The sequence below is a fragment of the Gobio gobio genome (genome assembly GCF_949357685.1).
Source record: "Gobio gobio genome assembly, chromosome: 16".
NCBI classification, from domain to species: Eukaryota; Metazoa; Chordata; class Actinopteri; order Cypriniformes; family Gobionidae; genus Gobio; species Gobio gobio.
The window spans coordinates 44,037,591-44,061,840 of NC_137109.1; the positions used below are offsets into that span (position 1 = coordinate 44,037,591).

A 24,250-nucleotide genomic window follows, 5' to 3' on the forward strand; every position below is an offset into this window, starting at 1 on the left:
AAAGCCTCAATCTGAGTTTGACAGCAGTTGAATGTTTAATGCGACCGGCCTCTCGCTGTTTGTCCTCCTCTTGCACTCAGCCTGACGCCGGGGAACAACATTAGTGCCTCACAGTTTCCCACTGAATTATAAATGGGGCCCTTTTGGGCTGGAGAAATATTTCTCTTTATGATTAAAGTCTTAAAGTGTAGCCTGGGGCCGTTTGTGTTGGCAACCACCACTGATGCGGTCTGTCTGTCTGTCACTCTCTCTGTCTTGAATAATAGCACCAGGCCCATGTGGGATAGTGCATGTCATTATCCCTGATGTGAGAGCATGGGGGTGTAAATTGTGTTGCAGGGGTTAGAGTGGCAGGGTCACCCCCGCTGGGCCGCTCTCTGCTGCGTCCTCCCTACTGATGATCTGCACAGATATTTTAACTAGGCCATTACATGGCGACAACAGGGAGGTCTATGAACCGTTTGAGGAGGCATAACACATGGTACAATGTAGAGACAAACATTTGATAGCACATAGAAAATGAAATGGGGTTAGATGCCCTCAAGGAAGAATGTAAGGTTTATAGTTATGACTATGGTGTGTGTGTGTGACCATTTTATTCCCCTGATGTGAAGCAAATGTGTACGTCCAAACCACCAACAATTCCATTAACTACATGGCAGTGTGGTGCGATTGCATTGAGGTTGGGAATGGGTTCAGGATTAGTGAGGTTGACAAGTAAGTTTATCTAGATTAGTTTTTTGGTTTTGCTTTGTTTTTAGCTTTTAGCACCCGGGATTAAGATGAGTGGTTTACACATGGTGTTTTAATCCACTTTCGCTCACTTCTGTCCTGATTTCCTCAAAGCTAGGGTCTATGGGCGGGTAAATCTATGGGTTTGTTCAGATCTTTAGATCTAATGAACAAAATAAGCTTGCGCAAATTACATATGAACACAATCAGAGATGACGGAAAACGCTGAATGCGGTAAGTGCGTGTTAGAAATCAGGAATGGTGAGGTGGTCTTCAAACCAAACTTCTTCAGCCGACAACGTTTAAATCCCATCCGTAATGTTTGCGCATTAGGTCAGTAGGCAGAGGGTAAGCGGTCATTTGTGGCTGTTCGAACACATTCGACCACATGAGCGTCTACACCGCAAAATAAATTTGGCTCAAAATGTTTTAGACTTTTGCATTTGGCAGGCATGTGACTAGCACTGTATTCAAGGTATGCTTTTTTTATCCGTTCATGCCTTCCCTGGGAATCGAACCATGACCTTGGTGTTGCTATCGCCATGCTCCACTGCTTGAGCTACAGGAATGTGTTACACTGGAAATCATTTACAGTACTAATATTACTAAATTGATTCCATCCCACCACAGCCCATTGGGTACCCACTACAGTTATCAAAACAGTAATTTATCAAGATAAAATATTTGAGTATATATATAAGTGAAAATAGCATATTTTCTTAGCGATAGATGCTATTTACATCAAATGGAAGTAGCAATAGATTCTATCTAGGCTACACTAAGTGATAATAGCAACATTTCTTAGCAATCTGCTATTTACACTGTGAAAAATAGTGATATATTCTATTTACACTATGTAAAAATAGCAGCATTTTCTTTGCAATAAGTGTAATAATATAATATTTATACTTATAAATAGTGGCAGATACTGTCTGCACCTCAGTGTAGTTGTACATTAAACGGCATGCAATAACAGAGTGTAAATGATTATATTTATTACAATTATTAAATGGATGCTGTCTTATTGGGACAATAAAGCCCTCCATAAACCTACCCCTAACCGATAAACACTTTATTATTAAACACTCGTTAGACACTTTATATCCCCTTTTCGAATATTTTTTTCATTTTATTGAAAGTAAATGCCTTTCCGATCTAATATGTGATGGGAAAAGGGAGTAGAGCGAGTTCGGTGAAAGGCGGATTAATAGTGTAACTAGCTATTGATACCATGTAGTGTACCAATAAGGAGCCTTTATTTTTAAAAGTGTAAAAGGCTTTTGCATGTGTAACGGAGTCCAGCTAGTAGTCGCTGTGCGAGTAAACCTCACTCCTCTGATCTCAAGAGATGCTCTAGCGACTGACACTAGAGGTTGCAGCCTTTAGCCTCCTTGTTAGAGTGTCCGACTCTCATGCCGGCGGACCGGGGTTCGAGTCCCGCTTGGAACAGGCGGTTCGAACAGGAGGGGTTACATTGGTGCCGTGACCCAGATGGGAGTGAGGTTTAGCCTCCTTGTTAGAGCGTCCGACTCTCATGCCGGCGGACCCGGGTTCGAGACCCGCATGGAGCGGGCGGTTAGAACAGGAGGGGTTACACATGCTCTTCAGCTATTGGAATATTCCCATGTATATGGAATCAACCAAAATCATGGATATGTTCTTTCATGCATTCTTGTCATTTTATTCAGTAACTTGCTCAACTCATTACTTCTCATTTATGTTCTTAACAGTAAAACAAAAGAGCATGGTGATTTACAAAATGCAGGCCAAGATGTTTTTAAAATTCTCGTAAGCAAAAGAGTCTTCTGGGCGGAGTTAGTGTAAATAGCCTCTGCCAACAAGGCGGGCTTTTTGCACTTAGTGTAAACTCCGAAATTGGGTCCAAAACAATATTTATCAAGACAAATAGTGTTTCATGTGTCTGTTGTGAGCTATATCCCTGTTATTTTATGTCCCCATCAACATCCCTAGTTGAGGTAATCTTGGATTACAACGTAGTGAGGTATTCTTGCAGTGAGGTAAGAATGAGGTAAGACTGTGATGAGGTTAGACTATATTAAACGAAGATAGGATTGGCCTAGAATGAGGTGACCTTACATCTTGATGCTGCAATCTCCTCCTTTTAGTGCACAAGTGCCCACATAAGCAGTAATGTAACTGAGCCCGGGCCAGCTGCCTGCGCAGAACCATGAGGCCGTTACTGTCTATCCAGGCTAAGTTCTGCTGGCTTTGGGCCCTGCAGTGCAGATTGGAGTACCGCAAAGCCTTTTCTCTGCCAGGCAATATTTTATCTTTCTCTCTCCCTATGAGTTTCAGAGCTCAGCTACTTTGCTAGCTTGCAGCGATTGATGATCTTGTCAGTGTTTCAGGGCGTTTTCTCATTCATTAGTGTGTTGTGTAGCGTGGGTGGTGGAATGGACTGATGTGTAAGCAAGTAGGGGGGAGCGTTCTGGTCAATTACACCCATGCAACCTAAAAGACGAACTGAATCCCTTTCTCTTTCTCAGCATGGTCGCATCCATCCTCCAGCTATTAGTGCTGTCATGCCGAAAGCATCTGTGTTATGCTAATGAAACTAAATTTCATTTATTTCAGAGCGTTTTATTCCACTAGACGATGTCTATCGCTGCATATGTTCTGCGTGTGTTTCAATGCAGGAAAGGTGTGAATCGCAGGGATTCCCTGTGCAAATTAAATGCGGGAGAATTACGCCACTGCACCATGAATGTTCCCCAAGTGTGAGCGAACACGACTCCCGTGGATATAATTTGGAAACGCGCAATATACAAGGAGCTATTAAAAAAAAACCTAATATCCAAGTCACCTATGCATGAGTTTTCATTGCATATGTGAAATATTAACTCCATACCTAAAAGGTCTTTATGAACCCCCATGGCGTAATTTGATATTTCTCTTTAGCGTAAGAAAGGGGATGCCAATATTGGGTGTTCCTGAAACACCCCTCTATCACCTATCTGTCAGGGCTTTATTAGGTTTGGGACCCAGCAAACCACTACTGGGACTACGAAGTTACCCCTGCGAAATCCAATTACAACAGCCATGGCACTTTAGTGAATTAGACAAATTGGGGAAGAGAAGAGATCCTTTAGTAGGTCACGTAGCCGGGTCATAGGGCAGAAAGCACTGGTTGTTTCAGAAAAGAGTGCACTCGATAATCAAAATCAAACCGTGCCTGGAATGTGCATCAACACACATTACTCTCTGGTGTAAGTGATCCCAATGAAGAATTCCAAACCACTCCGAACTCAGATGCCCATTTTCTATGTGTGTCTATAGACAGAAGCACACAAGGGTTATAGTGCTGCTTTATTGAACTCTGTCTATCACAACCTTCGGGAGAGAAACACGGAGCGAGAGTAACCCTGGACCTCAATTACGCAGTGGGGAAATACCACCATCATCTGCGGCATTACGTGAGCAAGGCAGTATGGGTATGCACATAGCGGCGAGGGGGGCGGGGTGAACGACACATTTATTCAGTCTAGACTAGGGCAACCTAGATTGTAACAGTTAAATGCAAACACATTTGTGCGGGATTTTGGGAATGGCATATTAAAACCATATTTTGCCTGTGTGGCAAATATAATATGAAACAAATCTGTCTGTTTTAAGTAAAGACCGAGAGATGATGGAAAGAGTTGTTCAGTGCCATGCCAAAAAGCGATGAATACTTAAAGCTACACTGTGTGGTATTTTCTCCCATCTAGTGGTGAAAATGTATATGACCATCCAGTGAATATTAGTTTCTGTTCCTCTCAATTCCGATTTCGTTTTAAAGGGTTAGTTCACCCAAAAATGAAATAACTACAATAACTTTATGAATCGGCGAGAATAGTTTTTGTGCACAAAAAAACCCTAAATAACGACTTATATAGTAATGACGATTTCAAAACACGGCCTCATGAAGCTTCGAAGCATTATGAATCAGTGAGTCAAATCAGCGGTTTGGATCGCCAAATTTCAGCAGTTTGGCGGTTTGACACTCGATCCGAATCATGATTCGACTCACTGATTCATAACGCTTCGAAGCTTCATGAGGCCGTGTTTTGAAATCGTCATCACTATATAAGTCGTTATTTAGGGTTTTTTTGCGCAAAAAATTATTCTCACCGATTCATAAAGTTATTTTAGAACCACTGTAGTGCGATGGACTTTGTAACGACGTCTTTATTACCTTTTAAGGGTCTTGAGAGTGAACCGTGCATTGTGCCAATGGAGGCCTTTCAGTATCTTCATTTGTGTTCCGAAGATCAACGGAGGTCTTACGGGTGTCGAACGACATGAGGGTAAGTAATTAATGACAGAATTTTCATTTCTGGGTGAACTAACCCTTTAACTCCTACGGTGGCCGATTTAGTCCAAGATTAACATGGCTTCCAGTTCGACCTCGTCCACATTCGACACGGTGCCATCGTGTGTTAAAACGCGAAAGGCGAAGCTTGAATTTACGGGTATGTCCCTCTTTGGCTAATGTACTTTCAAGATGGAGGGGCAACATGGCCACCGGCATTCGAACCCATTACCCGTATGTATTTTCAATGGCATATTATAAACTTACGAGAATACTTTATTACTTGAAAGAAGTAAATATACATTAATGTATACATTAATATATTTTTGAAAGAACTAAGTGTTTTTAGCTAAGAATAAACAAAAAAAAGTTACACAGTGTAGCTTTAAAGGTGCACTATGTAAAACATTTTGAGTAAAATATCCAAAAACCAGTTGAGTACTTACAATATCCCAAATGTTTCCAACTATTTGTAAATTGTGATAAATTGCTACTTTAACCAAGGAACCGGGACGTGTGAGGGAGTCGCCTGTCGATGGGGTCATATCTGCGTTCCCCTTGAATTTCTGGTTTTATTTTGCAGAAACGCTTTACTCTCACTGCAGTGTGAACAAGTGTCATAGCAGCCGCCGAGCGAACGCACATAACATCATTTTCAACACACTCAGATGTGTCTAATATGATAAACAGAACTGTATTACCTCATACTCATAGCCGAAAAAGCGGAAATGGCGACTGTGTCATAATAAAAGTCCAGCCGGAGACTATGTCAAAATAAAAGTCCTGTCGCTCTTATTATCAATTGCTTCTACTTCATACTACAGTAACGTTAATAATCGCATCCATGAACATGATTTCTGCCCGAGTCCTATCCCGATTCTTTCCCAGCGGCTGTGAGGTGAAGACCACATGTCCCAAGATTCTGCGCTCAAACGTGACGTCATCAAACTACGCCTTTGTTTTGAACAGGCGACCTCAAGTGGACGGAAAAGTTACACAGTGCACCTTTAAACCCACAACTAAAAAAACACAGACAATGATAATTTTAACATGCACATCATTTTACGAATTCCCATTAAGATCCATAGTCTAGTAATTCCCTTTTTCTGTCATTTTGGGAACCTTTTAGTGAACTTTAGTGAACCTTTTAGTGAACCATTAGTTTCTTAGTGTAAAAAAAACCCATTTGAATAATCTAAAGACCCTTTTGTGCAATGGACCATGTTAAAGGTTCTTCATGGAACCATTGATACCAATAAAGAGCCTTTATTTTTATTCAGAGTGTAAAGAGCGTTTGCATGCTCTTCAACTATTGGAATATTCCCATGGATATGTAATCAGCACGTGCGCATTTCTATCTGAAAATCCTGGATATGTTCTTTCATGCATTCTTGTCATTTTAGCCAGTAACTTGATCAACTCATACACTCTAAAAAATGCTGGGTTGAAAATGGACTAACTCAGCAATTGGGTTGTTTTAACCTAGTGAATGGGTCGTTTTAACCCAGCGGTTGGGTTAAATGTTTGCTTAAAACAACCCAATCGCTGGGTTAAATCAACCCAATTGCTGGGTTAGTCCATTTATTAACCCAACTTGGGCTGTTTTTAACCCAGCATTTTTTAGAGTTTAACTTGTTCTTAACAGTAAAACAAGAGCGTGGTGGTTTACAAAATGTACACTCTAAAAAAAAAGGCTCGTAATCATAGGGGAACCTTTTTTAGTGCTATATAGCACCAATTTTGGTGCTTCAGTGGTTCTTCAGCGGTTCTTCAGAGGTGCTATATAGCACCTTAGTCAAAGAACCGGTGAAGAACCTCTGAAGAACCGCTGAAGAACCTCTGAAGAACCGCTGAAGAACCACTGAAGCACCAAAATTGGTGCTATATAGCACTAAAAAAGGTTCCCCTATGATTACGAGCCAAGAACCATTTTTGGTGCAATATAGAACCTTTTTTTTTTTAGAGTGTAGGCCAAGATGTTCTTAAAATTCTAGTAAGTAAAAGTTCTAGCTCCAAAAATAGTCTGAATCTAAAATCACCCAGAATCATCTTTGTTTCGGCATATAAATGAATAGGGTAATGTGTTCAAATGACACTCACATCATTGGAATATGACCAAATTCTAATGAATATTCTTGTGCATGTAAGCACTGTCATTGTGAGGGACGTGCACCCTCATTTATTCAGAATAATGGTCAATCAATATGTTTTTTTTTTTAACCTCCCCGAACTTGTACCAATAGTCATGCAACTCTAAAGCGCCAACTGTGAGTCTGTGTAATTAGGACAGATATCAAATTGTAGCTCTCCGCAAACAGCAGCAAAACATCTGGAAACGGTGGGTGAAGCAACATAGACTGCTAAGAGAACTGGTAGGGTCCAAAATGTATACGAGATGTCTTTTTAAACCTAATTTACACATATTTAAATTCCAAACTGCCAGTGATTAATATAAACTGCTTATGATTGCCGGTCCCAATCTCAATGCAAACAGAATGCAGTCAGCCGCACTCCTTTGAGACTGTACATGCACCATAAATATGCGAGGGCCACATTTGCCGGTAAAAGACGCTGTGCGGCGTATGGTGTGTGTGTGTGTGTGTGTGTGTGTGTGTGTGTGTGTGTGTGTGTGTGTGTGTGTGTGTGTGTGTGTGTGTGTGTGTGTGTGTGTGTGTGTGTGTGTGTGTGTGTGTGTGTGTGTGTGTGTGTGTGTGTGTGTGTGTGTGTGTGTGCGAGTCTGGGCAAACGCTCCATTGCTAGTGTGTGATTTACAGAAAAGCCGGGGTGGGCACAAGACAGGCCATAAACCAAGGAAACCAGGGGCATTCGAGTCCAACAGCTAAAGATTGATTCTGCTCATTTGGTCTGTTTTGCAATACCTCCCACAGCCATTAATCACTGCCCAGGAAGATGCCCACCACCGCCACCACGCCCAGAGCTTGCTTTTCTCCTATAGATCTACGCTCCAAAACATGACAGGAGATTGTTAACTTCAAATGTTTGCATAAAACACGGCAGATTTTATCATGGTCACCTGCATTTTAAACACGCGTGTCCTTGCGTTTACAAACTCCCATACATTATGAAACTGCTTCTAAAGTATGCATAACTTCCAATGTACTGTTAATGTAGATTATATTATATCTTATAAAGACACACCCTCACTTTACAAACCATACCATCTCTGCATCACTGCACTTCTAATACAGGTTTACATTATTAGATGGGAAGCTAAAATAACCTAAGAATAATGAATACAGTATTTGATTTACTTGCAAAAGTTATATGGGAGTTGTTAGGGCTATATTTATTATCGAAGATGAAATTTCAATGCAGATATTGCCACATGTACTCAGTTTGATCCTCAGTTGTCTTTTAATAATAATCATTCCCCCAAAAATGTCTGCGGTGTTCTGTTATGCCAGTCATATCTGACTCATTGTACACGTCACATCTCAATGGCCACTGCCCCATAGTAACACCTAAAACCAGAGCTCAGACTAATGCAAGCTCTATATATAGTCCTAATCCCATAAAAACAGGAGAGGCATCTGGGGTCCTGCAAAATCATGTGATCTAAAGTACAATGCACCTCACATAATGCACATGATCCAGTGCACACTGTAAGACTTTCAGATCACCAAGTCTGAGGATCATCAATGCACCAACAAGCACTAACGCCCAATGTTCACGCAACACATTCATATACAGGAAGGGTCTTGCCGAGAAGTCCCCCGCCCCCCACCGACATTAATACAAGTGAGAATCGAATTCAATTCGATTTTCCAAATACCTTCGGTTGCATAGTTGTGGTCCCGAAGGAAGCTGTTGTTAATTTTGCGGCTGTCACTCTCCTCCTCCATTTATGATTCCGTTATATGGGAATGTTGAAGTAGACACGCAGGAATCCATCGTGGACCCTGAACATCAGCAGGCGGTTTGCGGGTCCATCGCGCTGTCTGTCGTCCCTCTCATGAACGTGACGGATGATTCGATGCCCGGGGTGATACAGCTGGAGCTCGATTGGCAAAAAAATAAATACAAATTCCCTCAGCAATTCATACTTAACGCATGTGAAGCACTTCTTAAACAGGTGCACTGACGAATCCCTTTAGAAGATCTCCTATCTTGAAAGAAGATCAATGGAGAACGAATGCGTAAACGTGTAAGGAACCCTGGCACCCTGGTAAACGAGCTGTGCTGAATGTGGTAAACTAGGGCAGGATTTCCACCTTCTGAGCCGAGGAGGCGGGGTTATGCGTCAATCTCTCTCTCTCTCTCTCTCTCTCTCTCTCTCTCTCTCTCTCTCTCTCTCTCTCTCTCTCTCTCTCTCTCTCTCTCTCTCTCTCTCTCACGGTCTTGGTTTGCTGCTGAGGACATTCAGTCTGTTTGGTGGTTTCATGTGGTTCTAGAAGTTCTGCTGAGCGCGGGCTCCTCCCATTCACACAGGCGCTGTCCAGTGCTGAAATCTCCGCACGTGCCAATACGAATGTTCACTGACCACCACAGCGAGCAAATAAACACGATAAATGCCACTGCAATTTGCATTATATGTCATTTGATGCACTTTTATAGCCCCTGAAACCAAAATATACCATGAACGAAAAACTCTATTCCCTTCAGTTAATTCAGACTGAAACTAGACGCATTGGCAGTTGGTGGTAAAGCGAGAACTTTGGGGACGAGTGAGATATAATCAAAACAAGGTTGAGGAATATTATTTTTAAACATTATGTACGTTTAAACAGTTTTTACAAACCGCGTTCCACTAATCCTCGTGAACACGCGCATGCGCCTGAAGAGGTAGCCCAAAATTATGCGCTTTTCGTAGGATCACTATCGGGAGGTAGCCTGCATTGACAAACGTAAGTCCTGTCAGTATTTATACTTTATTATAGATTTACATGTAACAAACATATCACAAAGAAACTTTAACAGCATAAAGGTTTTGTTAAAAACGTCAAATTACAAAACGTTTGGATGGAAACGTCTTTATTGACTGCGACTAGCTGCGACTATTTACGTTGCGCGAGATTAACCGGAAGCAGTTTTTGCCTACAAAAATACTATACTTTTTATTTAATTTTTATAAAACTACAAAAATTCTTCAAACTTCGACAACCATTCATTTAAAAAAAATAATAATTTGCATACTTGTTGATATTTTCTGTGGGACATGCCAGGCTACTCCATCTAAAACCATTTTAAACAGCATTTTGCTGATTCTTTCACAATTCTTATGTACGCATTAGTTTAATGTCTTTTAATTTATTCAAGTTAAATCAAGAAACTACATAGAATATTTGCATTTTAGTGAACTATTATTTGTCACCCATGCTGGACAATGTAAAACGAGCCAGTGGTGAAAAGACAACAAATGAAAAGACAACAAATGGTGATGGTTTTAAAACAACTTTTAAAAGTAAAGGCGACAAGTAGGCATTTAAACCTAAAATCTTGATATTGATAACAAAAAACAAACAAACAATTTGTGGATATTGATGATGGCATATATAGCATTTTACTATTAAATCTCACTCCCCCTTGCTTTCTACCTTTCTGCAGTAATTTTTTGGCACACTATCCTTGAATCACTGATATTTCCTTGAGGAAAGGCAAATCTAGTTCGTTTTCAAATGTGAAAACAATCCACTTGATTTGGATAAGTGAACTGAGGATTCGCAAATCTGTCACACTGGATTCTAATCAGATCCCTTTAGGGTCTCATTCTCCTTAAGTGTGCAGACCAGACGATGATTAATTCGATTAGAGCCTAGCCGCTGGCGCGTTTATTTTGGATAGATTTGATTTACATGCTGATTTTAATATGAATCTCTGCAGGGACTTTCCCCTGCTACTCTCAGTCTGTCTTTAAGCATATTTTCCACTGTAATCTACCTGATGCCAGTGTCTAAAACAAATCTGCTTTGAAATTCAAAACCAAAACACAGGCATAATAAATATGCAGAGGATCCAAAATGCACCAGACATTTAATTCCAAAAGCCAATTTACAGATAAAATCTGTCTATCGGCCCTTTCAGACAATTTCATAAATATAGTCCATCATCACATGCCATTTTCCACTTAATCACCCATTAGTTTCCATTAGAATGCATGTGCGCAGCATCTGAGCTGTAATCAGGCATATTGCATGGCACCTGTTTTCATGTGATTTTCAAACCTTTCCACCTCACTGTAAGTATCTGAAGCATCTAAGCCCCAAACCTGCATGCCTTTCCTCTCCCCTGACAACAATCCTTATCATTATTCCAACAGGGTGACAAAAATCAATGATTTTCTGTCAGGGGAGAGGGAGGACCAGGACGATGACAAATTCCAGTTGGCATCTTTTAAAGATCAACAGGGAGAGCAGCTATCTGTCAGTCAGAGGGAGAGAGGGGGCGAGAGATACGGAGGTAAAGACGGAGATGCAGAGATGCATTAATAAAAAAAGAGGGAGACGGTCGACTGGGGCAGACTGTTTTACACAGTATAATGAGAGAGAGAGCTGTGCATTGCCAAGAGCATCAGCAGTCTGCTTTGAGATCAATGGTGGTGTTTTAATTAAAGTCCTGCCGTTCTGAATTTTCCATTTCTCTGTAGCACTGTCATAAAGAAATAGTTCACCCAAAAATGACATTTTAGTGTTATTTACCCATTCCCTTAATTTTTTTTTCAGTGGGACACAAAAGGAGAATTTTTAAGCCTCTTCACAAAGCTTTTTACTAGGACTGCACGGTTTGGGGAAAACATCTAATCGCGATTATTCTGGTTAAAATTGCGATTTAAAATGCGATTTTTTTTATTTTTTTATTTTTACAAATGAAAAGTGTGTATATAAAATGTTGTGTTTATATATTAATATGGCTAGTAATTATGATTATTATTGCTAAATAAAAATAAGAAATATTACTATTACAATAACATTTTCATTATAAAAAATAAATAAAACAGTATAATAAGAATATTTATATTTTACAGAAAACTTAAACAAAAATAATTATGGGTTACCTGTTAGTATGCAGACAGCCCATGACTAAAAATCATTAGAAAGGTCTAAGAATTTACTGTAAAAAAAAAAATATATATTATTATAAAAATCTGTGCTTTTTATTTGTGATATCAATTTCTTAAAGTCTATGTCTTTAATATGAAATATGAGCCTCTTATGCGTTCACTGTGGGGATTAAAACTCCTGTACATTGAAGAAAAACATAGATTGTCATATACATTTATTTAGAAGTATTATTTTTCATATTTTCTACCCAAAAGTTTAATTCATACTGGAAGCCAGAGGGCGCCCTCGAGCAGAAACTCCACAGACGCCTCAGAAAAGTAATTGTTTTCAGGAAATGTGAAGCTCGCGCTGTATGCTGAATAAAACGAAGATAGAAACGCTTTGACTGATTAAACATGAAGATAATAATTCTGATTCAAGATATGGTGTATTGAGTTCTTCAAGCCTTCTCGGGTATTAACATAATAATAAAGTATGGAGTGCTGATTGACATTCTGTGATAAGAAGCCACATCAGCTCAACTAACGATATGAAGCGAGTTAAAACCTGTTATTAAATGTTGTATTTTGTTGGACAACAAGCGTTTATGAACGCTTCACATTACTAGTTTGTGAAGATGTTTGACGCGTGTTGCTTTTTCAAAGCACGTTATAAGCGACTCAAACTCGCAGTGCTTTCAGATGGAGCAGCGTTTACTCCTGATCACAGAGTCGCTCTTCACTGACACGCTGGGCATTTATTTATTTAATTAAAATCGCAGCCTTTGCGCTTTCATAATCGCGCATAACCTAAATCGCGATTGCGGTTCGATTTCGATTAACGCGATTACTTTTTACTATACAACACAAATTCAATTATATTAATAATGTATATTTAAATAAGTATATTTATATTGATATTTCAAGTTTTTCAGTCAGTAATAATTTATTAATCGCACAAACCCATCAGAAAACTAGCAAAGTAATGCACAATTTGTATAGACAACTTCTCCCAAAATAATTTTACTGAATGTTTGTCCTTTTGGAGTCTGACAGATGTAGTCTAAAGCAAGGAACACACCAAACCGACGCTGACCAACTAGTAGTGACGAAAGCAGACTGCGGAGTTGGCTCACGTTGACTCACGTCGGCAGCGTCAGGGTCCAAAGTTGCCCTGACACACCAAGCCGACGCTTGACATCCGACAGCCAAGTAGCATGTCCGTTCTGCGCCTGCGTACAAGTAAATAGCTTTCTGTACCAGCTGGTGGCAGTATTCAAAGTGGGAAACCGTAAGAGCTATCCTCTATACCCTATATAAACAAAGCACCTCATAATCTCGCTCAACACAGACGGTCACTTCTGTTTTGTTTTTTCTCATGCACTGGTTCGCTAGCAGAACAGCCAATCAGAACGATCAGATCTGATCAGATCCCGACTGACCGACAAGCGCCGACGCCGATTCAACATGTCGAATCGGCTGAAAAAGAGCAGACGAGGACCAACGTCAGCTGACGTTGCAGAACACGAGAAAACTTAGTTGGCCGACGCATGAAAACTGCGGCTTGGTGTGTTCCAGGCTTATGAACTGTTTCCTATGGAACAGGAAGTGTAAAAATTAATCCCCCAAAAATAAACCATTGTTGGGGGTAATGCATTACAAGTAACTTGAGTTACGTAATCAGATTACTTTTTCAAGTAACTAAAGTAAAGCATTACTTTTAAAATTTACAACAAAATATCTGAGTTACTTTTTCACATTTATTTGACTGACAGCTCTCCTGTCCCCATGTTGAGAAAAAAAGACTTTATTGACCAATGTCTTGCTGCTAATCTTCCATGATTCAGTTAAACCATGAGTAAAAAAAAATATATATATATATATGTATATATATATATTTTTTTTTTTTATTGGGGAAGTAAGTGTTAAACTCCTGCGACCTATTCTTCCATTATCACAGCTGAAAGATAAAAGCTGAAAGGTTTGTTTGAGCTGCGCCCTCTACTGTACATGTGTGAATTTGCATTTTTACCTCAGCCTGAGGCTTATTATTTCAGTTTTGGTGTAAAGAGGTCTTTACATTTGCACAAAAATAGAAAAAAAAACAACAAAAAAAACAAGCCCAACCAAGGTGAGAAAAAGTAAAGTAACACATTACTTTTATTAAAAAGTAACTAAGTAACTCAATTAGTTACTTTTTAAGGGAGTAATGCAATATCGTAAAGCATTACTTTTCAAAGTAACTTTCCCCAATGTTGAAAATAACAGCATGTAATTTTGAAACAACATGAGGATGAGTAAACAAAATTGTCATTTTTGGGTGAATATTCCTTTAAGAAAAGCACTAGTACTGGCCTGCCTGTGCACATCTCTTATATTATGAAATATTCTCTTAAAGGCCACCTGAGACTCTCTTCCACTCTGCGTTTATACTCTGTGAACAATGACGGTTTTGGTCTTTGCTTCCTGAATCGCATATTACAACTAAAACAGCAGTGTGAAATATGAAAAGATCAATATATATACTCTCACAAATGACATTTCTGTGCTCCTGGAAAACCTTTGGTCTCACAGAGATGTATGATGCTATTTAAAACACTCAAGGCCTGGGGCTTTCTCTTGCAGCTTAGCCCATGCAATGGTGTGCATCAAGGCTACAACACAAAACATGAAGATAATTACAAAGCTGTGATATCTTCATGGCCAGTTGCTCGCACTGATGTGCAGTAATTGTGTTGGCCTGAGGACGTCGGCCCTTGAAAGCCTGCAGCGCTACAGACCAATCACTGAAGCCGTAACAGTCATGGTCATTTCACAATGGTTAATCAATACATCACTATTGATCCTCAATCATGCATCCTGCAGAAATTGATTATTTGTGGGCTGTGATTAGTGGCTTTTTCAGTTAATAGAAAAAAGAACAAAAAATACAGGATTTAAAACATTTGAGTTGTGTCCCAAATGACACACTATACACTCTATATGGACTGTGTACTCTGTTGTCTAGTGTATGATCTGATCTGAGGTTATTTTGTCATTCGACATCAAAGTCTAATAGAGTGCAACAGTGCCCGTCCTCTTTTTCAGCAGCGCTGGTTCTGGAAGTATTTTTTACATTCATTTCTCTGATAGGGATTTAAAAAAAAAAGCTTTAATAGTGTTATAATCCATGAACCATATCAACCAACAACGAGGTGAATCATAACATTACAAACTTTCATTTGAACCAAAAAAAAAATTGAAAATCAGACAAAAATACAAAGGTACAACCATAGACTGTAAAAAAAAATATGGAAGTAGTGTCCGTGACGTCACCCATAGGATTCTGAATTGCAGTTTTGAAGCATAAAGTAGGGTCGAGCTGGCCGTTGCCATCTTGGCAGTCACTCCCGGATAATAGAAAATGGGCAAAGAGGCGGGACGTGGGCGGAGCTGAGGTGACGCGATGACTAACAGACAGCAGATAAATGGCTATCCACCTGTCACTCAAAGTGGTAACTCCATTAAATTATGCAGAACGTTAAGGCTTTATATAATGTAATGAGTTATAAAAAAATTCACCCCCCTCACAGTTGTCATGAAGGACAAAATTAGCTGTATAGACCAAAACCACAATTTGTACCAGGCTGGAAACGTGTGTTTCTCTGCTGTAAAATTGGGCATTTTAACATGGGGCTCAATGAGATTATGTCCCTTCTGTCTCTAGCGGTCAGTCGATGAATTGCAGTTTAAGTCACTTCCGTATTGGCTTCAAGAGAAACTGGAGGTTGCCGCCGCCATGGTTGCCACTTGGGTACAACTTACAAGACTGTGTATTTAACAGCTTCAGTGAGGGAAAGAACTACAATCCCATGGAGCATTGCAAACCGAACAGTCAAATTAATAACAATGGAGAAGTTACCAACATATAGCGCTGCACTTCAGGCGACCCGAGTTCGAATCCCAGCTCGTGGACCTTTCCTGATCCCGTCTCACCTTGCTTCCTGTCCACTCTATACTATCCTGTCACAACAAAGGCAAAAATCGCCAAAAAAACCCCAAAACAAAACAATGGAGAAATTTAAAGCTATTAATAAAAAATGTTGATTGTATATAAAAACAATACATTTTAAGTTTATTGCAAAATACTGTATATAATAAAGCATTTTGAGAGCGTAGGCTCGATTACGTCATTCCCAGTGCGTCACGGGAGTGGGTGGAGCTAAAATTCTCTTTTGGTGCGTTTCGCTTGTCGCAACTCTCTGATTGGTGGAATGTAGTTTTTCACGACAAATTCTGGTGGTAAACATAATTATTTTATCAACAAGTTTAAAGGTGTCATGAACTGGCTTTAAAAAAAAATTTGATACTGTTGTCTGAGGTCTACTTGTGACGTTTGCGTGGTTTTTACATTCAAAAACATCATAATGAATAAGTAATAGGCTATTTCTACCCTGGTTTTGAGGCTCTCTCAAGGCACGGGCGGTTTTGATGGGCGTGCCGCACTGAAGACTTGGAAGTAAACGCCCACTGCTAGGATTGGATAAGCTTTGCATATTTAATGAGCTTCGGCTCCCACATGAGTACGCGTGAGGCATTGTTTTGAAAGTGTGTGACAAACGGCAACTGAAACACCGGAACAAACTCAATGATTTATCTCTTATCCACCTGCAATTAATATGAATGTTATTTTATATTACTTGGCCCGCCCCATCGGTGGATATACGCACACGCCAAGTACTTTGCGTACAGTACGACAGCATGGTCAAAACTTCCGCGATTGTATTTTTCCTTCAAACATCAAGTCAAGAGAGTGACAGCACATCAAGAAAGCAATGTTATTTCACTATTTATGATGATATGTATTGGTAGCCCGTCGGGAAAACACATGCCCTGTGACAGTGGTAAGTTATGTTTAGTTAGACATGTACACAATGTAACATTGTATTTGATCTGTAACAATGCAATACTATCACATATAAAAATGTTTTACTCACATTAGTGATTAGCTTCATACATTCGTAATATCATCCTGTCTGCAAATCCAGTCCCTTATTTACAAACGAATCCGGTGAAATGAACATACGTGCAACGTCTTTTAAAACGCATCGCCTTATTGTTTCCATGGCGACGCGTCATGCTTCTCACATGACACACAGCTGCCACAATAGCGCTGTATGACTGCCCAGCTGTATCGGGTTTATTTGTTTTTTTTCTTTTTTATTAAAAATATTCACAAACTTGCTAACTATGTCACGAACTATCTGATTTTCTGATTTTCAAATATGTGTTAGTGAATGTGTGTTAGTTGATCTATACTGCGCGATGGGCAGTGCCATGTTAGTTTGCGCCTCAGAGAATCGGATTTGTCGGATTTACATCACGTAAATTCATTCACGTCTCACAAAATACATGAACCGGTGAACTGGGAGAAGAATAGAGTAAACTATATAGTTACTATATAATGTGTATCTGATATGAATAAAACACGTAGTCAAGTTATAACTGTCTGAAAGGATTGTTTTTGCCGCTTAGAATAGACATCAGTGTGTGTTTTTTGCTAGTACTTATTAGCATTTAAATGTCTGAAACCTAAAATAAGCATTATGTGGTTGAAAACACTGAATTGTTGTGATATGTGACGAGCGTTGAGCGCGTCTGTCTCTGGCTCGGAGCCAGCCAAAGCACGATAGCACGTTTGAATTTAAGTTGCATCGAAATGAGGCACCGAAATCTGCGTACATACCGGTTGTATAGGTACCATATTGGCACCGGGTTTTGGTACCCAACCCTACTCTTCGGCATGTTTATTGCTCGGTAGCGCGATCCGTTTATCTCCACAAGTCGGTGGGCGTGGCTACAGAATCAGACGTACATATTTATCTGTAGAGGCGGCGTTTCTGCATCCTATTACGTCAGTGGTCGACATATTCTGAGAGCTCTCGTTTTCTGGGCCTGGTGTCAATAAAAGCTTTTCTTAGACTAACAAGGAAGTTTTCAGCTCGGAAACTTACAGGATATTCTTATATCACGATGAACTTTTATATATCAAAGGCTCAAGGGAAAGTTGATTTCTCAGTTCATCACCCCTTTAAATAATGCAGGCTGACAGCTTCAACAGAAGCAAATGCCGTCAATTAGCAACCTTGTTGCTCATAAAAGGGCTGTTTTAAAATGCTGTTGTGCTCTATTCCACTCTGGTATGTTAGGAAAACTGCGACAGTTAAGTGCAAGAAGCTGCAATTCAGTTAAGTGCAAGAAGTAACCTTTTTCGGTTAAATAAGTGCATCATCTGGGTATTTAAAGTGCATTTTTTTCTTTGCACTCAACACTACTCACTCAAAATGTCATTAAATAGTTCATAAAATAATACTCAAATTGGGTATTTATTTTAATGGGTCCATCTGTTGAAGGTGCGTAAGGTCTAACCAATACTGACTGAGATACATTTCAGAGCAGCTGACTCAACAAGACCTTTCTATCTAATATGTGCTGCTTCGCTTCATGAACATATACATTATATGAAGTATAAACCAACTGTGAAATTTATCAATGTAGACAGAGGTGACAAACGTTATAAACAAAGAAAATAAGATCATCATGGGAAGAGAATGAAAAGAGAGTGAAATAGACGGAGCGAGAGAGAAAGATGGGGGTTGGGAGAGACAACCAGATGGATGCGTAGTTTGGGCTGAACGTTTTAAAACCAGCCCAGAGGCAAGTGGCTTTGTCAGGCCAGTTTACATGTGAAGTCATTCCAATTAAAAGATTGAGTAGCTCACTCCATCATTCATAAAACACACTGATACTAAGACTTGCATGCTGGGTAGATTATTTATAGGACAGACAGGTCAACGACACAACAATATTTACATATACAATTAATTTGATTAATTAGATAAAGGAGTTTACTGTTTACCCATGAAGGCAGGGTGTAGTGGGTGTTTGCAATGGCATATAATTGAATATAATATTTAAATGTTATATATACTGCATACCAATGTGAATGCAGCTTTAGTGTATGGGGATTGTTCAGTGACTCTTACTTTCCAGTAGATTGCTTTATGACTTAATTCATTCAAACACCCTGGCTGAATCTGAAATCACCCCCTATACCCTCAAATAGGGCACTATTTGAGGGGACAGCCATTTGTAGTGGTGTCCGAAACCATAGTGGATGTTATCAAGTGCACTCATTCAATCCCATAATGCACTGCATTAACAAATACAGCCAATGTACACTCGACGGCTGTCCGGATTCTCTCACTCGTCTTCATTCACTCCTTCAAGTGAACTGTATATGTGGACTAACATACGGAATAGTGATTGAGGGTTGAAGGGGCGATTTCGGATTCATCCCGATTCATTCAGGAACTAAAACTATTGAGCTGCGTCCGAAATCGAATACTTCTCTACTATATAGTATGCGAAAAACAGTACGCCAACAGAGTAGTATGTCCGAATTCATAGTATTCGAAAAACAGTAGGCGAAAAGTACCCGGATGACCTACTACATCCGGCGACATTCTATGGGGCGCAACTGACCCTGGTAGGTCACATGATCATGACAACATGACGGCTGTAGTATGTCCGGTTTACATTAATACTACATTCATTCATACTATATAGAACATACTTTTTTAATGGTCGCGAAGTTCGTTCAAATTCAAATGTAGTACCTACTCACATAGTACACGATTTCGGACACAGCATTGCTGAATTCAGAAACTAGCATACTACTCTTAGCATAGAAAGATGGTAAAAATATTAAGAGTAGTACGCCAGTATGTGGTTCTGAATTAAGCATAGCTGTGTTTGAAATCTCTCGTGCCAACATTACACCACTAATATTGTTCACTTGAAGGAGTGAATGAAAACGAGTGAGTGAATTCGGGAGTGTAGCGGAAGGGCTGGCACTTTTGTATAGTTTGTTAATAATCAAACTGGCAAACTGGCTCTAGTAGTAATGAAAATATTTATCTTGAACTCTGCCATGGAAACTAGCATGTATAATCAATTAAAAAGGAATTTATACCTATATAATATTATGCTGTACCCACATTGGTCCAGCGGTTTGGAAAATGGATCGATGGATGATTCAGATCCATCTTCTGGCGAGACGCGGTAATTCATTCGGTACGACCCTCACAGTGCATTATGGGTATTCTCTAGCCGTTAAGTGTACATTGTTTTTGCGGCGCATTATAGGATTGAATAAGTGCACTCGATAACATCCACTATGGTTTCGGACACCACTCAAATGGGTGTCCCCTCAAATAGTGCCCTATTTAAGGCTATAGGGGACAATTTCGAACACAGCCCAAGGCTGAATCCGAAATCGCCACTACAAATGGCTGTCCCCTCAAATAATGCCCTATTTGAGGGTATAGGGGGCGATTTCGGATTCCTGTCTTAATGTGAAGTATTGAATCACTATTATCGTATTACGAATCAATATTTACTCAGTTGATTCATTCAGGAATGAAACACCACAACTGTGTGTTGCTCTGAGATACTGTACTTTGGTTCATTTGAAACTAAATAGAAAATAGAAAAGCAATATCAACAATTGTGCTGTTGTTCCAAATATCATAAAAATGTAGGCTAAATTTATATAGGCTTATTTAAACACACTACTGTTAAAAATTTGTGTCAGTGAGATGTTTTTTAAAGAAGCCACTTATGTTCGCCATGGCAGAATTTCTTTGAGCGAAAGTACAGTAGGATAATTTTATATAAAAATATTTTATTGAATTTTCCGCATCATTACTCCAGTCTTCAGTGTCACATAATCCTTCAGAAATTATTCTAATATTAATTTGCTACTCAAGAAAAATGTATTATTATTATCATCAGTGTTATGCTGCTTAATATTTACATAATTGAATATATTTTTTATATATATACATATTATAAATAGAAATGATATCAAAGAACAAGAAAGTCCAAGAGAGAAAAGAACAGAGCAAATACAAACAAGTGTGTGCTAATCTCAAAAGACCTGTGTAAATATTCTGTTTGTGCCCCAGTAACACACGCACAAACATTTCCACTTGTTTCCAAGGGAATGTATTACTCTGAATCCCAGAATAATATTACAGAAAACACAGCCATTCCCAGTTGTTGTGATTGAAAGGAAGATAACCATAGCTGTTCAATCCTTTACAGTTATACCGGTTGCTAGGAAACTGCTTATGGAACAAAACATTGCTATGCAGCACAACAGCTGTCTGTGTAATTGGATCATTAAAAAACTTAAACGTCATAATTTAAACCATAGCTGCTCTAATGCAGTTCAAGCATGCCTAACATGAAGGTTAATCGTGCAAGCAAGAATGGCCGCTGAAATTACCTGTTTTAGGCGGAGAACTGATTTACTACAGTATATGTAGTAATAGTATTTAATACGATTTTGCAAATCATATTAAGGATTAGCGGAGAATATTTTCATGCACATGCATCCTTGTGGCTTATTTCAGGACAATTTGAGACAGACCTGGAAACTACTGTCTCTTATATTGTCATCTAGACTTATAATTGGCCCGCAGTGAAAAAAAAAATAGCCTTACGGTAAGATAATAGATTAAACTAGGCTTGTATGTCAGAACAAGGTTTTTCCATGTCTGAATGATGCCCAAATGTGTACCATTATAGTAATTATGTGTAATCATTTAATTGTGGCCTGTAGTAATTATCTACAATGGCTGCACCATCACCCGTTGTCTCTGCTCTATACCAACAAGATCTATTTTTCGGTCAGCCAATTATGGTATAAAAAGCATAGCTCTTCATGTTGGCAGTCAGTCTCCAGGGTTTTCTGTCTGGCATGACTGGAATAACTCTACTCCAATGATGAATATTTTAATAGAGACTGGGAGAAAACAGGGGTTTAGATCTCTCGAGTCTGTCTCAACAACTGTGCTCTGCCAGAGCCCTAACAAGCCCCACTAGAGTTACCGGCAGGTTTTTACACAGCCCTGCCCAACTCAGAGCCCCTCCCCTCCCTTCCGGACCCCTCCCCTCTCCTCTGCCCCAACACAGACCCTTAATCTGCAGGACAATCCCATTTGGCCGAGCAGCTGCCAGGACTGATCACAGGCAGGCTGCAGCAGTCTTCCCCCGCGGGGATGCCAAGCTGTCCACCGAGAACCCCACACGGGCCACCCGCTCTGCTTTCCCGCTCCTTCTCTTTCTGTCTTCTTCAATCTCTCTCTCGCTCGGTCTTCAAATCTCTCACTCTCACGTATTCATGCCCCCTTCCCCCCTTTCACGCTTCTGTGCCCTGGGGCGCTTTAGGACCCTAGTCTTCCTCACTGTTCCTGCTCTCTGGCACAGATCTAGGGTTACCGTCTGATCGCGTGATGACAGAACCATTATAACTGTCATACATATTATTTCTGTTATTTAACATGTTTTTTGTTATATTTGTTTAATCTATTCATGAATATTGAGTGTTGAGGTTAACAAGGAACTAAAAGACATTTGCGTTGCACACGGACATTTTCTTAAGGTGCAACAGGAAAAGTTTTTTTTTGTGAGAAGTTGTTCTCCGTGTGAAGATTACAAGTGTTACTCGTGTTTTGAGTAAAGAAGTCAAGAAGATGTTTTTCTTTTTTGTGTTTTGAAACGGGTATTTTAAAGTGATCTCATTCCCTCTTGGTTATATGCAGCCAGCGAGGTGTGTATTACGTTTGTATTTCCCGAGTGTATTTGTATTTACCTCTTTATAGTGTATGTGAACGTGTTTATCTTTTACATTGTCATACTGTAGTTTGACGGTGGATTTCATTGACGGTGAATATGACGACGGAGAAAGGGATGACAAATGCAATAAATCCATCAGTAACCAGAACCGTGGTGTCGTTTATTTCCTGGAGGGAGTGATAGTCAAACTCGAACCTGCGTCAACGTTCCCGAAGCTGCTCGTGCCCGGCGCGAACCCGCGTCAACCCGCTTCAACGTTCCCGAAGCTGCTCGTGCACGGCCCAGACCACCAGCTGTGTCACACTCGGAAGGACGGGATGTAACGTTACACAGATAAGCCCACGTTTATCGTTAAGGACCTGCAGTTCATCAGTGTTTCATTAAGACGTCCATAAGTCAGACACTTAAGCTTGTGTTCTGAAAGGTGACAATAAGTTTGAACACTACAAGGGACTGTGTAACCTTAATAATAACAACTGTGGTTTAAATTGTATAAGGGGAATTTATTGATATTGTCTATTGAAGAAAGTAAGTGATTACAAAAAACAAAAAAAAACATTTTTGTGCACATTTAAGCAAGCCAATATCTTTCAGGGTTTTTTTTGTTGTTGAGTTTTTATTATTTTCTAAGGATGTTCACTTAAATGCAATATTACCAAGCCTTTACAATATTGATTTAATCAAAGGGTTGATCTAAAGGACATTGACCAAATTTAATTTGATTGTTTCAAAATAAATTCTGCTGTTAACTACACAGCTAATTGTAAGTGTGTACAGGCAATTCCCAGATAATGTAAGATGTCTCAAGCAAGTGAAAGGGAACTAGTGTCAGGGAAGTCTACCATTGTACAACAAGCAGTACAGCCTGCAGAGCCTCGTAGAAGTGAAAGAGATCGAAGATTAACAGAAAAGGGAAAGGAATTTCAGAAGGACAAAGTGAAAGGATTATTACTTCGCTTTGGCAGTATTTATGAACGCTGGAAAGTTTTGACTAAGGTGGCTAAAAAATCTGTAATCAAACAAGATCCCAGTGATATCCTCCAAGAACACATTAAAGGTATTCAAAGAGAAGAATCTGAGCTGAACAGTGTTTATGATGAATACCGAAAGATTGACAGCCCAGCTCATGACCTGAGACGCAAGTTGGACAGATGTGCATCCGTCACCAGAATTGTAATACAGAATGCACAGTCTCAAATTCAAGGAAATGAGGAGGAGATTATTTGGCCTGATGCTTCATCTGTATTCGCATCTTCAACCTCCAGTGTTTCATTTCAGAGCAATAATTCTAAGTCTAATTCCATTCACTCTGCTGTATCCTCATCCAAAAGACAAGAAGCTGCTGCTGAGTATGCACATACACAGGCTGTATTGAAGATTATGGGTGAGCAAGAAAGCCACCAAGCAGAACTGCAGAGACTTGAAGCTGAGGATAAGTTAATAGTTGCAGACCAAGAAGCAGCTGCATCGACTCGCCGTCTTCAAAGAGAAAAGGAAGAAATCGAACGCAAGATAGAAAGAGAGAG

At 39.7% G+C, this 24,250-nt stretch overlaps 1 protein-coding gene across 2 annotated transcripts in view; it reads right to left on the reverse strand.

Annotated features, from left to right (window-relative positions):
• Positions 1 to 24,250, reverse strand: part of ppp2r2ba (protein phosphatase 2, regulatory subunit B, beta a) — an 86,866-nt gene that overhangs the window by 26,800 nt on the left and 35,816 nt on the right. The window contains exon 1 of one of the 2 annotated variants that reach the window (XM_079838278.1): positions 8,838 to 9,433. The exons of the other annotated variant lie outside the window; for it this stretch is intronic. Within the exon in view, the coding sequence (XP_079694404.1) occupies positions 8,838 to 8,907 (70 nt within the window). The 5' untranslated portion in view covers positions 8,908 to 9,433. Of the gene's footprint in view, positions 1 to 8,837; positions 9,434 to 24,250 lie in introns of those variants that run through there. 2 annotated transcript variants of the gene reach the window in all.